Source organism: Ailuropoda melanoleuca, chromosome X, assembly GCF_002007445.2.
Source record: "Ailuropoda melanoleuca isolate Jingjing chromosome X, ASM200744v2, whole genome shotgun sequence".
In the NCBI taxonomy this organism is placed as follows: domain Eukaryota; kingdom Metazoa; phylum Chordata; class Mammalia; order Carnivora; family Ursidae; genus Ailuropoda; species Ailuropoda melanoleuca.
The window spans coordinates 7,102,570-7,118,101 of record NC_048238.1 but is presented as its reverse complement, the minus strand read 5'-3'; the positions used below and the strand labels follow the sequence as shown (position 1 = coordinate 7,118,101).

The following is a 15,532-nucleotide window of genomic DNA, read 5'->3' as shown; positions in this document are numbered from 1 at the left end:
AAAAAAAAAAAAAAAAAAAAAAGAAATCAGCCACTCGCAATGTGGAGGCCAAGCCGGGGGCTCATCATTGAGACCATTCTTAACAATTTTTTAAAAATTTAAAAATTAACTTATGAGTTTAGGAAAAACAGAGAAAGCAATTTGAAAGAGAGGAAATAACTCACGTGATTCTACACCTGACACAACTGCTGTTTGCACGCGGGAGACTGTTTTCCTGCCCCTTTTTCTGTGCAAATGAGGTTTTTTTTTTAATTTTTAAAATATTTTTATGATTTGTCAGAGGGAGAGAGAGACAGAGGCAAGCAGAGGGAGAAGCAGATTCCCTGCTGAGCAGGGAGCCGGACGACACCGGGCTCGATCCCAGGACCCCGGTATCATGACCTGAGCCAAAGGCAGAGGCTTCACCGACTGGTCAACAGCTTCCAAAGGCACAGGGCTCAAGCGTTTCCGCCCACCGTTAACCTGTGGTCATGCCAATGTCCCGGTATTTTCTTGTCATTCCTCCCATCCCGTGTCCTTCGTCCCTCTCAGCAAGCTGGCTGCTTTCTCCCTGAATCCTCTGCCAAGCCTCAGGGCCTTCCTCAACCCAGCTTCGTGACTTTGCTTGAAATGGTCTTTCCCTTGCCTCGCGTGCAAAATTCTAGCTCAAGACCCAGCTCACATGCCTCCTGCTCTCTGAGTCCTGTCCAGGGACGCCGGGCTCCCTCTGCATGCGCTTCCAACACTACATTCAGCAGCCTAAGAGGCCACCCTCAATATCAGTGCTCCTCCCTAGGCGGGGAGAAGTAAGACTCCCTCTTCTCCTCTGTTCCTCCGCACCCTAGCACCCAGGGCAGTGCCACCACACGAAGGACACGCCCTCGGGAGACTCCCGTGGAGGTCAAGATCACGATGGCTGCTCTATTCCGGGACATCGAGGCCTCCCTGATGGCGCCCAAACCTCTGACGGTACCCCAAGTAAGTTTAGGTAGCACGGGGGCAAACATCTTACAATCTGAGTTACTTATTTTAATGTGCATGATGCAAAGGCAGTTAAAATCTGGTGTATCTCAGGAACGGTTTCAACTCAAGGAAAATATTAATAAATATTAATAAAACGGGGCACACATGTTGCAGATGGAACAGAAAGAGCTGAGGCTGTTGTGACACAGGAGGGCCACAGAAGTTTGCAAAGGGAGAAGGAAATAACACTCACTAAACACACACAGTGGACCGCAGGTCAGGGCAGAACGCCCGCCTTCAGTCAAGAGTCTTGCGCGGAGTCCTGCAAACTAAGTTCTGTGTCATGGCTGCTTCTGTGCTTCAGACACGACGTGAAGAGCGGCGAGACACACTCAAGTATCTAACCTTGACAGAAGGCTCTCCACCCCTGCGCTAGGGAGAGAACTGGACTAGGGGATGCGGCCAGCAGGTCCCGAGGAAAGCACTTTTGGATCCCTCAACTTGTTTTATGAGGCCAGCAGAGCTCAATACCCACACCTGACAAGGATATTCGAAAAGGCACAGGACACCCCAGTTTCTCCCAGTAAGATAAACACAAATACACAAGACACGGTATTTACAGACCAAATTCAGCGATGCGTAAAAAAGGACACACTGTCTGGGCCAAGTGGGTGGGGTCCATTCGAGGAATGCAGGGCTTAATGTCAGAAAGGGAATCAATGATTTCGCCACATTGACAGGATCAAGAAAAATCGTTTAAAAGTGGAAGATTCTGGAGCCAGAGGGTTTGTAACGAAATAATTCACATGCACAGGAGCGTCAGCGGAGAACTGCACCCCTACAGACTGTGCAAAGGTAACGAGGGTACACCTCTCTGGTGGAGGAGCGTGGATTATGGATGCCACAAAGCCAGCCAGGGAAACGGTTTATTCTCTTCCAGATGAAAGGCATGGGTATCCCATTCTCCAGCTCCTTAACTGCCCCTACGTTTTTCAGTTCAAAGTACAACATGCACACACATGCACAGATGACAGATACCCAACCACAACCCAGACTTAAACTTTGGGACTGTGGTGGGGGCAGCCCCAGACCTCCCCAAGTTCTCCTTCTGCCCCCGCTCAGCGGATACTGCATGCCTACAGAACAATGCCCGACAAAGCTGGGGTGCTTAGAACACCTCCCATGCGCCCCTGTACTTGCTGCTGGGGAAATCAGGTGCCATCGTGTGAGTCCATGGGGACAGCACACCCATACGTGAGCGCTTAGCTTCTCCCAGACCAAGCCTCACGCAACTTACCTGTGCCGACGCTCACCTGTTTCTCCCCTCACCGTCACACAGATAGGACTGACCTACAACGTCACGTCCGTTCCAGGTGTACAACGTGAGGGTCTGATAGCCGCGTACATCGTGAAAGGATTACCACGACCACGTTAGTGAAGACCTCCATCGCCTCCCAGTTACATTCATCTGATGTGGCGAGAACACTGACGACTTTCTCTCTTAGCAACGTCCAAACATACATGACTGTGAACTATAAAGTCAACGTGGGTGCGCCTGGGTGCCCTGGTCGGTGAAGCATCTGCTTTTGGCTCAGGTCATGATCTCAGGGTCCTGGGATCAAGTCCCACATCGGGCTCCCTACCTAGCAGGGAGTCTACTTCTCTCTCTCCCTCTGCTCCTCACCCCNGCAGGGCTTAATGTCAGAAAGGGAATCAATGATTTCGCCACATTGACAGGATCAAGAAAAATCGTTTAAAAGAGGAAGATTCTGGAGCCAGAGGGTTTGTAACGAAACAATTCACATGCACAGGAGCGTCAGCGGAGGACTGCACCCCTACAGACTGTGCAAAGGGAACGAGGGTACACTTCTCTGGTGGAGGAGCGTGGATTATGGATGCCACAAAGCCAGCCAGGGAAACGGTTTATTCTCTTCCAGATGAAAGGCATGGGTATCCCATTCTCCAGCTCCTTAACTGCCCCTACGTTTTTCAGTTCAAAGTACAACATGCACACACATGCACAGATGACAGATACCCAACCACAACCCAGACTTAAACTTTGGGACTGTGGTGGGGGCAGCCCCAGACCTCCCCAAGTTCTCCTTCTGCCCCCGCTCAGCGGATACTGCATGCCTACAGAACAATGCCCGACAAAGCTGGGGTGCTTAGAACACCTCCCATGCGCCCCTGTACTTGCTGCTGGGGAAATCAGGTGCCATCGTGTGAGTCCATGGGGACAGCACACCCATACGTGAGCGCTTAGCTTCTCCCAGACCAAGCCTCACGCAACTTACCTGTGCCGACGCTCACCTGTTTCTCCCCTCACCGTCACACAGATAGGACTGACCTACAACGTCACGTCCGTTCCAGGTGTACAACGTGAGGGTCTGATAGCCGCGTACATCGTGAAAGGATTACCACGACCACGTTAGTGAAGACCTCCATCGCCTCCCAGTTACATTCATCTGATGTGGCGAGAACACTGACGACTTTCTCTCTTAGCAACGTCCAAACATACAATACATGACCGTGAACTATAAAGTCAACGTGGGCGCGCCTGGGTGCCCTGGTCGGTGAAGCATCTGCTTTTGGCTTAGGTCATGATCTCAGGGTCCTGGGATCAAGTCCCACATCGGGCTCCGTACCTAGCAGGGAGTCTACTTCTCTCTCTCCCTCTGCTCCTCACCCCACTTGTGTTCTCTCTCTCGTGTTCTGCTCTCTCTCAAATAAATTCTTTAAAAACAAATAAAGTCAATGTGCTGTCCATTATAATCTAGATCTTTTTGCTGTAATTAACTGTGAGTTTAACTGTTTCTGATCCTGTGACTCCCTTGAGCGAATCGTAGGGTCTGAGTGTGGTGTTGGGGAGCCCTGATGCCCCATCACACACGTGCTGCTCACATCCGTGGGCAACAGGAAGGTGGGTCTTGTTACTGTCCCACAGGACTTCAAAGGTCCTTTCACTCAGCAGCAACACGGAGATGTCATTCGGGGCTTCCTTATCTATTATGCGATGGAACAAATACTTTCCTTTATTATTTCTAAAGCAAAGGCGACCACGATCTCCAAGAAATGTTTGGCTCTACTGTTCCATAAAGATCCTCTCTTTAAACAGGGACACACATTAGCAATGTAAAAGCGTCTCTGTAGTCAAAATATATTTTTAGAGACTCGATGAACAATAAGCCCTGAACTTTTGTTTAAATTAAGATAGCTGAACCATTTTAAAATGACTTCCCGAATCTGTGGAAATGTGTCTTGCATAATAAGAAGGCATTCCACGGTCCTAGGAAACCTAGCGGAGCCTACCGCGTGATCTGTCAGATGCTGGGATTAGAGTAGGCAAAGCTGCTTCATCATTTTGCAGACAAATTATTCAAAATATTAAGAGTAGCGCCCCTTTCCTGGTTATCTAACCTCCTCACCGGGAGCCCCCCCAAAATTATTATTATTCTTATTTTTAAATCAGATGGAAGTCTGCTACTCCCAATTATTTTATTATCTGCTAGAGATGCTTTGGCAGACTTCCGCCTTCCTCGAGGGGAAAAAGTACCCTGGAAAAATGTAATGAAAATGGGGACTGCACTTTACTCATTGTTAAAGTCTATTTGAGATCTGCAGCAAAAGGAATCAAAATATAGCCCAAGAACATAAAGTGTGAAGAAACCGAATCCCATTAAAACCCCAATGACCAATAAAAACCCGCCGGAAGGACAACATCCCGGAACTAAAGAATGTGCATCAGTGGTTGTCAACCGGGGGCGAGTTCACCCTCAAGGGGACCTCTGGCAAAGTCCACAGACATCCTTGGCCGTGACAACACAGGGGAGGGGGCGTGTTATTGGCATTTAATGGATGGCGGCCAGGGAGCTGCTCGAGATCTTCTAACAGCAGACAGCCCCAGAGGACAAAGAATGAGCCAGCCCCGAGTGTTGACAGTTAAGTTGAGAACCCTGACTGTAACGGAAGGGCTGGAAGCCTCTGCCTAACGCATGATGTGTGGTCAGTCAGACTGTCTCCAGGGACCAGGACCTTCAAATCTGCCCACCTCTCTCAGGCTGACCACATACGTATTATAGAATCCTTTGAGCTAAGATTCATAAGGGGGTCTTGTTTTTGCTTGCCCCTCCCCCATCTTATTTTTTTTCAAGGATTCTATTTTGAAGTAATCTCTACAGCCACCGTGGGACTCGAACTCACAACCCCAAGATCAAGAGTCACCTGCTCCACTGACTGGGCCAGCCAGGCGCCCCCTCATGGGGGAGTATGTCAAAAACATTTTAACACTCACTTGGAAAGGAGGGGGTAAGAAGCCATGCACACGCTTTTACCCCCAGTAAAAATGCAACCTGCCCAGTGTCTACGGCCCCAGTCAAGTGCAGAACTTCTCCTCATGGTAATTTCCCTGGGAGGAGCCAGCCAGGTGGGCACGGCAACGACGTCCACCTGACTTTGTGGAATTCCCAAGGACGCAACACTGAGCTCTGTAGGAGACAAGTGTTGTTCACCTTCAGATGATTCCTTATTCTTCTGTTTCCAGAAGGCTCAGAAGCTTTGCACGGCCATCCATTTTCAAATTCATACGGCCGTTACTCGAATCCATGATACAAAAGAACATCCCCATGAAAGGCTGGGCCCACACTATGGCTATTGACCTGCAAAGTTCAATTAAAACTTCTGGACTGTCTTTGTATTGTTGACCGCCCTCCTTCTCTCACGCACACAGAACTGCAGATAACGGAGGTGCAAAGTTATGTTCTCGGTTTATTCACTATTTTATAATTAGGAAATTATTAAGGACTCATGGGAAGCCACAGAAATAGTAGGGTCCTGTGTTATGCATCATCCAGCCTTTCCCCGGTGGTGACATCTTCTCTTGCTGTACGNCACTATTTTATAATTAGGAAATTATTAAGGACTCATGGGAAGCCACAGAAATAGTAGGGTCCTGTGTTATGCGTCATCCAGCCTTTCCCCGGTGGTGACATCTTCTCTTGCTGTACGACAGTATCAAAGCCAAGACAAGGACTTCTCGTTGACTGGTCACCAGACTGTAAACCTTCTGACCCTCGTGTGTGCGTGTGCGTGCACACGTGTGTGTACATCTAATCTAGGCATGTACGATTTTATGCTATGTATCCACATGCCATGATCATTGCCACAGTCCAGATAGAGAGCTTTTCCATCAGCACAGAACTCCCTCAAACTATCCCTTGGCAGTCACAGCCCCCTACCCCTATCAGCCAGGCCTACAGTCTTATCACGTTAAGTTCGATAGAGGGGACCGTCCAGGATGCAGTGCTCTGATACTGGCTTGCACGCTAGCCAGCACATTTCTCTGGAGACTCAGCCAGGTTGTGGCACGTATCCAGAGTTCATTCCTTTTTAGCGCTGAGAGGGACCCCACGGTCTGCAACCACAGCGCGCGGAGCCGATCGCCCACGGAGGCACATTTGGGGAGCTTCCAATATCCTGCCATTACAAATGAAGCTGCTGTTTCCGGTTTTTTTTCAATAACTGGATTTTATCAGATAATAATTCAGCTTACAAATGACACTGCATGTGCCAAGGGCTTGTCTGGAAGACTGTACAGTTCTATTAAAAAGCCCTTGAATGTAATAATGTCAATGTGGAATTCAGGTGCTTTCTTCCCTTCCTTTGGAGACCCCAAACTCTGGAGTCATCTCTACACGAAACTTCCTCCCTGTAACACTGTGACTTATGGTGATAAAACACACGTAACACAGAGTGGACCGTTGTAGCCATTTCTGAGTGCACGGGTCACTGACCTTAAGTACGCTCACACTGCTGGGCAAACACCACTGCCACGCATCTCCAGAACTCTCAGCTTCCCAAACAGAAACTGTGTCCCCACTCAACACTAAGTCCCCATTGAGCCCTCTGAGCCCCCAGTAACCTCTGTTCTACTTCCTGTCTCTGTGCATTCTGAAGACTCCGGGTGCCTCGTGTCAGCCGACTTGTCCGGCGTCCGTCCTGGCGTCTAGCTTCTGACTCTCAGCATCGGGCCCTCCAAGTGCATCCGTGCCGTAGCCTGCGTCAGAACGTCCCTCCTCTTGTAAGGCTGAATGGCATTCCATCGTGGGGACGCGACGCACTTTGTTTATCTATTCATCCACCCGGGGACACTGGGGTTGTCTCCACTGAGATTTTCTTTCTTTTTTTTTAAAGCATTATTCTTTTTTTTTTTTTTTAAGTATTTATTTATTCGACAGAGATAGAGACAGCCAGCGAGAGAGGGAACACAAGCAGGGGGAGTGGGAGAGGAAGAAGCAGGCTCATAGCGGAGGAGCCCGATGTGGGGCTCGATCCCAGAACACTGGGATCACATCCTGAGCCGAAGGCAGACGCTTAACCGCTGTGCCACCCAGGCGCCCCTCCACTGCGATTTTCTGATGGAACATTCTATGCACCCCTAAGGCAGCAGCTCATCTCTGCAGGAAGGAGCACCTCTGTCCATGACGTCCGCCAACAGCCCTGCAGCCACGGCAGCTCACGAACCGCGACGGTGAGCGGAGACGGAAAGAGCACTCCTTACGACACACTCGCTATCTCTAACCAAGCAGAGATTCTAAGAAAATGCAGCAAGAGGCCAGGAGAAGGGGCACGGTCAGTTCTGACATAACTGACGGCCCCGAGCTCAGCAGACAGGGCCTCAGAGAAAGGTTTTCTTCCACCGATGAACTACAATTCTCAGAAACCCTTCTTGAACCCAGGCAGGCTGGCTTTGAAAAGGACCATTTTAAAGGCCCCAGGTCACCTCCTGGTGTTGTTTCTGAAGGGACCTCTGTACCCTCGTATTGTTTCTGAGCACACAGCTGGGCTGCTTTGCTCCCCCCCGCGCCCCTCCCCCCCAGAAGGAGACGCACCCCCTCAGCCCTGTCCTCAGCCCTACAGGGACCTGGGCTACTTCAGCCAGCACAGCGCGGCTCTCTCTTCTCCACACATTCTTTCCCCACCTGGCCCCACGAAGCGGCTGTGTGCACATGCAGGGCTCTGAAACTACTCCGTAATCTTTCCAGAAAGTAAGAGCTCTCTCTGTGTTTAGAACAGAACGACCTTTAGTTTTGTGCTGGGGCTTGCTGTGGAGACAAAATGCCACCCTAAGCCTCCCTTGCTCTCTCCTTAGATCCTAGCCACGCTGACCTTATACGGGGCATTGCAGGGCATGGAAGGCTGCTTGGCACCTGGCAAGGAAAGCTTTACCATTTGTCTCGGCCTAGAAGCTCCACGTAATGAACGAGAAATGGCACCCCGGTTCTGCTGTGAACCTCAAAAAGTCTGAGCACACAGTATCTTGCTATCGTCTTTGGGTGATACATAATCTAGAACTATCCAAGGATGATACATAATAGAGAACTATGTGTACATTATGTAAATCCAAGGAAACACGCCTCATCCTGTGTAGCCGATCAACACGTGTGCAGACACAGCTCTTGAGGAAAAGAGAACCCGGCTAAGATGCAGATTTTCATTTTAGGGAACTGCCAATGCCCCTCTGTGAATAATGCATGCATTGTGATGTTAATGGAAGCAATAAATATGTATAATAAATCGGCCTCTCGACGACAAATCATGACAAATCAGAAAAGAAGTTCTGTGTAGAAGGAGTTTTCAATCATACTTGAAACCCTTCCCCATGAAGAAAGAAGTTCATCATCCCGGTGATTTGTGAGATAGGATAAATCAATTTTTATCACCTCTCGTAACAGCAGGCTCCTTTTATTACCTGAAATGTTTGAAACGACAGCCCTCGGGACCACACAGCCGGGTAACATACCCGCCACCTGACAAAACCATTTCTCACTTGGGCTTCCTTTTTCACCAGCGGAACCACCAGCAATCGTCGAGCCGTTTTACGAAGTCTCTGCTTATTCTATGTGGGCTGCCGAGGTCAGTCCCCAAACTCGAGGTGGGTGTGTGAGCGAGGCAGTGTGCAGAATTTCAGCGGCCGCCCTACGTGGGGCCCGATCTGGAGGAATCGTGCTTTCTGCCCAGAAGCCCGCACAGAGGGACCCACGTCCAGTCCCGACGCCCAGTCGCCTCCCCTGGAGGGCTGGCCAGGCAGTGGAGCGGTCTGTTTTTATGTCCAGAGCTGTGCTGCCGAAGCAGGAGACAGGGTCCATTTGTGGATGCTCTCTCACTCAGCAGATCGCAGTGAAAGTCACTGGCGGAAACCATGACCCCGTACAGGTTCCAGAAGGCTAATTTTAACCCCAAAGAGGAAGCATGAAGTGTCATCGGTATCCTGCAGATCTGTCTGCCGGGGCTGACGTCCTTTCACCTCCTTCCCAACTAAGCCGCGCGCCACAGCACAAATCAGCACCGCTCGTCCGATCGCATCTACAAAACCACTGATGTTTCTCGAGTGCCTCACTGCCCAGCGACCCCGAGAAGGATGCAGTGGCTTCTGATAACCTTCAACCCACACTCAGCACATGAGCCAGCAACCCCACGCCTAGCTGCTCACCCAAGAGCAACGAACACCTACGTTCTCACGAGAACACTGTACACAGAGGTTTCTAGCAGCTTTAGTCGTGATGGTCAAAACCCGGAAACAACTCAAGTGTTCTTCCACAGGAGAATGGACAAGCCAACTGTGGCACATTCTTACAACGGAATATGACTTAGCACCAAAGAACCGACCAGCGACGTGTCCGACGGCGTGGCTGCATCCCAGGCGCACAACACTGAGCCAGAGCGGCCTGAGTCCACGGAGACGACCCCCCACACAGGCGTAACGCCACAGATGGGACTTACAGTGTCGCGGCCAGGGGCTGCGCTGGGCAGACGCTCTGATGACAAAGGGGCCCGGCGGAGTTTTTGGGGTGATGGATTTCTCTCCCATCTCAATGGGACTGGTGCTTAGCGGACTGGACACGTTTTGCAAAAACTCTAACCCCGTACTCTACAGAGGCTGAATTTTACTGCATGAAAATTATACCTTCATTTAAAAACACAGATGCAACACAGGATGGGTGAGATGGGCCTTCTTGGAGATCACCGAATGAGACTATGGAAACAGAGTGTGGCCACCATTTACCTGTTGGGGAAAATCTGGCTCCAAACGCCCAGCTTGGCTCTCCTCTCAAGACTCAACGGTGACACGGACTCAGGTCTGCGGACCATCTTTCCGTCCAGCAGGCATGTAGCTGGCCTTCCGGACGCAATGTAACACACACACTTTGCTGACAAATCCACCAATCCCGTGCATTTCGGGTCTTTCACCAGGACCTGGGCAATGCCAGGCGGCCACCCTCCTGCTTGTGCGAAGGGACAGCCTCCAGCAACACTTCGTGTCCACTGCATCCCTCCCCAATTGGGTCTGGGAATTATCTCCTTTGTAACTTGGATTTGGGGGTGGAGCCTCAGAGGAAACACTCAGGCTATCAAGGACTCACTTACTGATACTTCCCACTCTCCGTATGCAGTTGCAACAGGCGTCCACCTCCCACGCTACACGGAGAAAACAGCGGCGGCAAACAACTGCGATTCATGCGGTATTTGCAGCCTATGCAGGCTGAACCCCATTCCTACGCCCTGCTGCCTCATTCCCTCAGTCTTGGGGGCTGAGGCGAGCCGGGGGCTGGGGGGGACAACCCGCTGCAATGCCCTGCTCTAAGAGTGGCACACCCGGCAACAGAGACCACGCGGCGAACCCCCATACGGCAGAGCAAGGTCTGAGCTGCAAAGCCAGGCTGTCCCAGCTCCGGCGCAAGCCGACGTGGCCACTGCGGTGCCGAAGCGGGCAGTCCCAGCTGTCTCCTGCTTCGTCCACAAGCCTTGCTCGCCGACCAGCACTTTCTTCTTCAGAATGCCGTGAGGCCGTTACGGAGAGAGCTCGCAAGTCTACAGTATGCACCAGGAGCTTTTATGGGCAAGCCCGCTGCTCCACACAGCCAACGACGGTCACAGCGACATCGCCGCATCCTGGCAGGTTGAGGGACGTGCCTTTGCAGTGGAATCTACCTCCTCCCTCCGGGAAAGGCCAGAGCACAACCTAAGATGAGCTCGATGGTGCCGTTTGCGGGCAGTCACGAACAAGCCCAGCCCTGAGGTCCTGCCCAAGTTTGAAGACGTGTGACCTGGATTCTCCCAGCCAGGAAGCTGTCACCCTCAACACGCCGCCTTCCCGCTCTCGGGGAGAGACAGGTTCCTAGGGGGATTCACGGCACCCACACTGATACAGTGGATGCGGCGGTGGGATGCAGATAGACGGTGCTGGAGACGGATGGCCAGGGACGGCGTCTGTGGCTCAGTGTAGAGAAGGCCGGCTCTCCCCTCAAGCTCGGGTGGCCGGGACCAGGAACGCCCGGGGTTCTAGGGAACTAGCTCCTCGCTGCGCGCAGCGGGGCTGGAACCTTCTGGCGCTATCCCCTGACCGGCGAGGCGAAGCGCGCAGGGACTAGAGAACCAGCTGTCTGCCTCCCGCGAGGCCATCCCCCGGCCCCTCCCTCCTGAGCACCCACCCTCCTCCACACAAGGCATAAGGATGGGGCCTGCTGCTGCCCAAGCCTTGGCGACACAGAACTCCTGGTGCCTCTGGCAGAGAAAGCCGGACTGGGAGGAGTGGAGGAAGGAGTCACCTGTGGGAACACAGGGCTCATTTGTGAGCCCCTGCCCCCCACCGCTAGAAAGGAGACACCGACAGGCTGAGAAGATGCTCTCTGCACTGGGTGCGCGCTCAAGAAATATGTGCTGAACCAAAACTTGAGGATTTGAGAAAAACACAGAAAACGACCCCAAAAGGACTTCTTGGTATTTCTTCTCCTCCTGCTTTTGAACGAGTCCTTGTGGGGGACTCCAGGCCACTCCAGGACTCACACGGTCCTTAGAGGAAGGCGCAGGCATGGCTTTCTGGAAGACGTACGCAACACACGTATGGAAGGACTCGGACAAGCAGGACAGGGGCTCGCAGACACAAAATCCACAGGGTTTTGTAAAAGCCTATCCTCCTGTCCCCCGATTCCCCTCCTCAGTTGCCTGGTGACAGAGCTTTATCAACAAACAGGAGCACAATGCAAGCAAACAGGAGAAAAGAAAGTGTGGCCTTTCTGGGGGAGGGACGGTTTCTGTGGTTATTCCAAGAGGCCAGTGGTGCTCTTGCCCCCACCAGGCCTCGGGCCTCGGGCCCCAGGGACCAGCCAACCGAGAAAACCCTCACTCCAGGCGACCCAGGCTCTGCATAAGGTTTTCACATCATTTATTTATCCTAAGATTCGGCTTGTGATTTCTTCACACATTCTTTTTTTTTTTTTTTAAAGATTTTATTTATTTATTTGACAGAGAGACAGCCAGAGAGAGGGAACACAGCAAGGGGAGTGGGAGAGGAAGAAGCAGGCCCAGCCGAGGAGCCCGATGTGGGACTCGATCCCAGAACGCCGGGATCACGCCCTGAGCCGAAGGCAGACGCTTAACGACTGCGCTACCCAGGCGCCCCTTTCTTCACACATTCTGACCGTACTTTTGCCTCCCTCCTATCTTTGTGCAGAGGGGTGCACACAGAAAGGAATCTCGAATTCCCTACTGAAAGTCCACGGGGGAGTACGCAGCTGCGTCATGGGGGAGCACCTGCGCTCCAGGTGAGCGGGTCCCCCGACTTCCCAGGGGAGTAAGGTATGAGAGCCATACTACTGACTCCCCAGGCCCACAGGGCTGAGGTCATACACATTTTATCAATTTCTTTTATTCTACGTTGGGCAACAGCCAATCCAAATGATCTAATATATATGGAAAAAGAACGTACGCGTTCCATTAAAAATGCTAGCTGGGGTCCCCAGGGACAGAGAGCCAGGACTGGATGGGAAGATGTGTTTGTACGTAACACACTATGTGTCCACTGTTCTTCATTACTTTTGGCCACGATAACTTTTTTTTTTTTGCAGGGGAGGGGAGGCTCCAGTGCAGTAAATAACTTATTCGGGGGTCAGAGCCTGAGCCATGTGGTCTGGATGTAACACCCACCCAGCTCAGCCTTCCAGGCTAACTCTGGGAGAGCCCAGACCCAGGGGCTCACAAGCTGGTTTTCCCTCAAACTCGTCCATGTGTCTCTGGAAGGTGGAGGCCCACGAACGGGTTTCCTTTTTGAAAAATCAAGTTGCAGAACATAAATGATAGGATACCAAGTGTATAAAGTTTAAATAACGCACAAGACTGATAATTATGGGTTGCACTGTGTCCTGCCCCAAATTCCTAGGTTAAAGTCCTAGACCCCCAGTTCAACTCAGAGAGTGGTTTCATTTGGAAACGGGGTCACTGCAGACGTAATGTGTTAAGATTAGGTTATACTGCAGTCTGGTGAGGCCCTAATCCAGGAGGGCTGTCTCCAAAAGGAAAGGATCCTGGAGGGAAGTATCTATGAGGAGAAATGTGACAAATTCGGACAGAGGGAGCAGCACATGGGGAGAAGGCCGGGTAACGATGAAGGCTGACACGGGCATGATGCCTCCACAAGCCACGGAGCAGCAACGATGGGGGGCAATCCCCCAGAAGCGGGGAGACAGGCATGGAACAGACTCCCTCGCGGCCTCAGAAGGAACCCACACTGCCCACACCTTGAATTTGGACTCCGGTCCTCCAGAATGTTGAGACAATGTATTTCTGTTCGAGCCGCCCCAGTCTGTGGTCCTTTCTTACAGCAGCCGTCACGAACTAATACCTCAGGGCCTACACTGCTTACGAAGAGACCATGTGCACAGTAAGTGCATGGGGACAACACACGCCAAACCTGGGGGAGGGGGGCAGTCAGCACTGAGAAGAGAAAGGGGACGGCACCGGAGAGTCGAACACGGGCGTCCCTCGGGCTCTGGAAATGCTGTAGTTCTTAACTTGGGCAGATAGGTGCTGACAACAATGTTTTTCATACACGTCATTTTGTACATCTCTAATGAAATATTTTGAAGTTTTAAAAGTTTAAAGACAATATTCACTTTAGAAATTAATTAAAAATCTAATAACATTAATTAAAAAAAGAATTTGGAGTCTTGAGAATGTAAAAAGCACCCAGAAGCTACCCAGTAAACCGTGTGGAGGCTGTGTCCGTGGGGGGCAGCTGCGACATTGTCTAACGTGTGAATCCAGGCTCGGAGGCGTCCAAGGACTTCCCAGAGGGCAGCCTTTGTTCTGTGACAAAGCCAGGCCGGACCCGGGGCCTCGGGCTCTTGTCAACCCTGTTCCTTGCCCCCCTGAGGATGCCAGCTGCTATTCACAAGGTCTACCCTGTCAACGGGGAGCACACATTGGGCCTGTCCAGTGCTTATCGTCAAGTCACGTCTTGGTCACAGTCAAAAGTGTTAGAAGAAACCAGAACCATTCCTAAGTTTTGGGAAACTGCCAAGGGCCCCCGGTGGGGTGTGGTTTAGGAGCTCCAAAGATGAGTAGTCTTAAATCTGAGAGATTCATAGATACACACAGCATGAAGACACACCAGCCCATCCATTAACACCCTTTCCATGTCTGTCCCAACTGCTCTTGACCTTAACTGCAATCTGATCTCATCCGGGCAGAAAGAGCAAGGGAAGACAGAACACAAGCCCCATCCCACCCCCACCCATCTCTTTCAACGCTCTTGCTACGAGAGTCACCTGCTCTTCCTTTCTAGCCTGGTTTTTCGATCACTGGTGGGTAGTTGTGCATGTGGCATACTGCAGGTGAGTTTCCAGCTGACAGAAACCCAAGCCTCTTACCTGACTCCTGGAGATAGCGATACACCAGGAAGTTCACCTCGTCACTGGTTATGCTCATCTTAGCCTCACCTCGCGGCGATGAGGTCCGTACGATGCGGGAGCCACCCTCTGTGAGACGACAAGAAGAAGTGGGAAGAGCGTTTTGAAACACTGTCCGTTTTTTTTGTCCCTGTATTCTTTCTTGAGAGGACTACAAAGCCATACCCATGATGGCATGATGGTATCACCATGAAGATAACTATAATTTCGTAATATACATACATACATAAATACATATATATATTTATATATAATATATACATACAGGAGAAAAGTTTCAAAAACATGAAAAAAGAAAAAGGCACTGGTGTATTTTATAAGGCTGGGATAGGGTCAGGGATAAACCACACTAATGACAAATTCAGGGGCAACGGAAATGAGAACACAACCCGACTTTTTATTCAATAAAAATCACATGTGCATTGTGATCACAACGGATTTGGTGATGAGCATGAACGGAATCCTGTCTGACGAGCTTGGGTGGATAGGACACTAAGCGCTTTTCCAGACAGAGAAGATTCGTGAGTAGACCAGAAGTCATGTCAACACCCCTAAGGCTCCTGGTGACCACATGGACCAGATTTTGCCTGTTGTTCTAGAAAAACAATTAACCACAGTACCTTTCACTCGTAACGTTTAAGCGATAAAACCGATGGCTGCTCTCCCTACAGGCCGTAGGCAGCACTGAGAAGGGAAACACACACGAGTGAGGAGTGAAGTGTACGTGTCTCCTCGACATCATTTCTATAAAGAAGCCAAGTCGCAGGAAGATGGAGCACGAACACAGAGCAACCAAAGAGAGAATCTGACTTTCTTCACAGTGATCCTAGTTACCATATGAGCAAGCG

General features: G+C 51.0%; 1 protein-coding gene across 5 annotated transcripts in view; it reads right to left on the bottom strand.

Annotated features, from left to right (window-relative positions):
- The window catches only part of TBL1X (transducin beta like 1 X-linked), a 230,658-nt gene that overhangs the window by 52,380 nt on the left and 162,746 nt on the right, over window positions 1–15,532 (bottom strand). For all 5 annotated transcript variants that reach the window (XM_011236269.3, XM_034649675.1, XM_034649674.1 and 2 more), the window contains one exon: window positions 14,646–14,753. In XM_011236269.3, coding sequence (XP_011234571.2) covers window positions 14,646–14,703 — 58 coding nt within the window. In that variant the 5' untranslated portion in view covers window positions 14,704–14,753. The remainder of the gene's footprint in view (window positions 1–14,645; window positions 14,754–15,532) is intronic.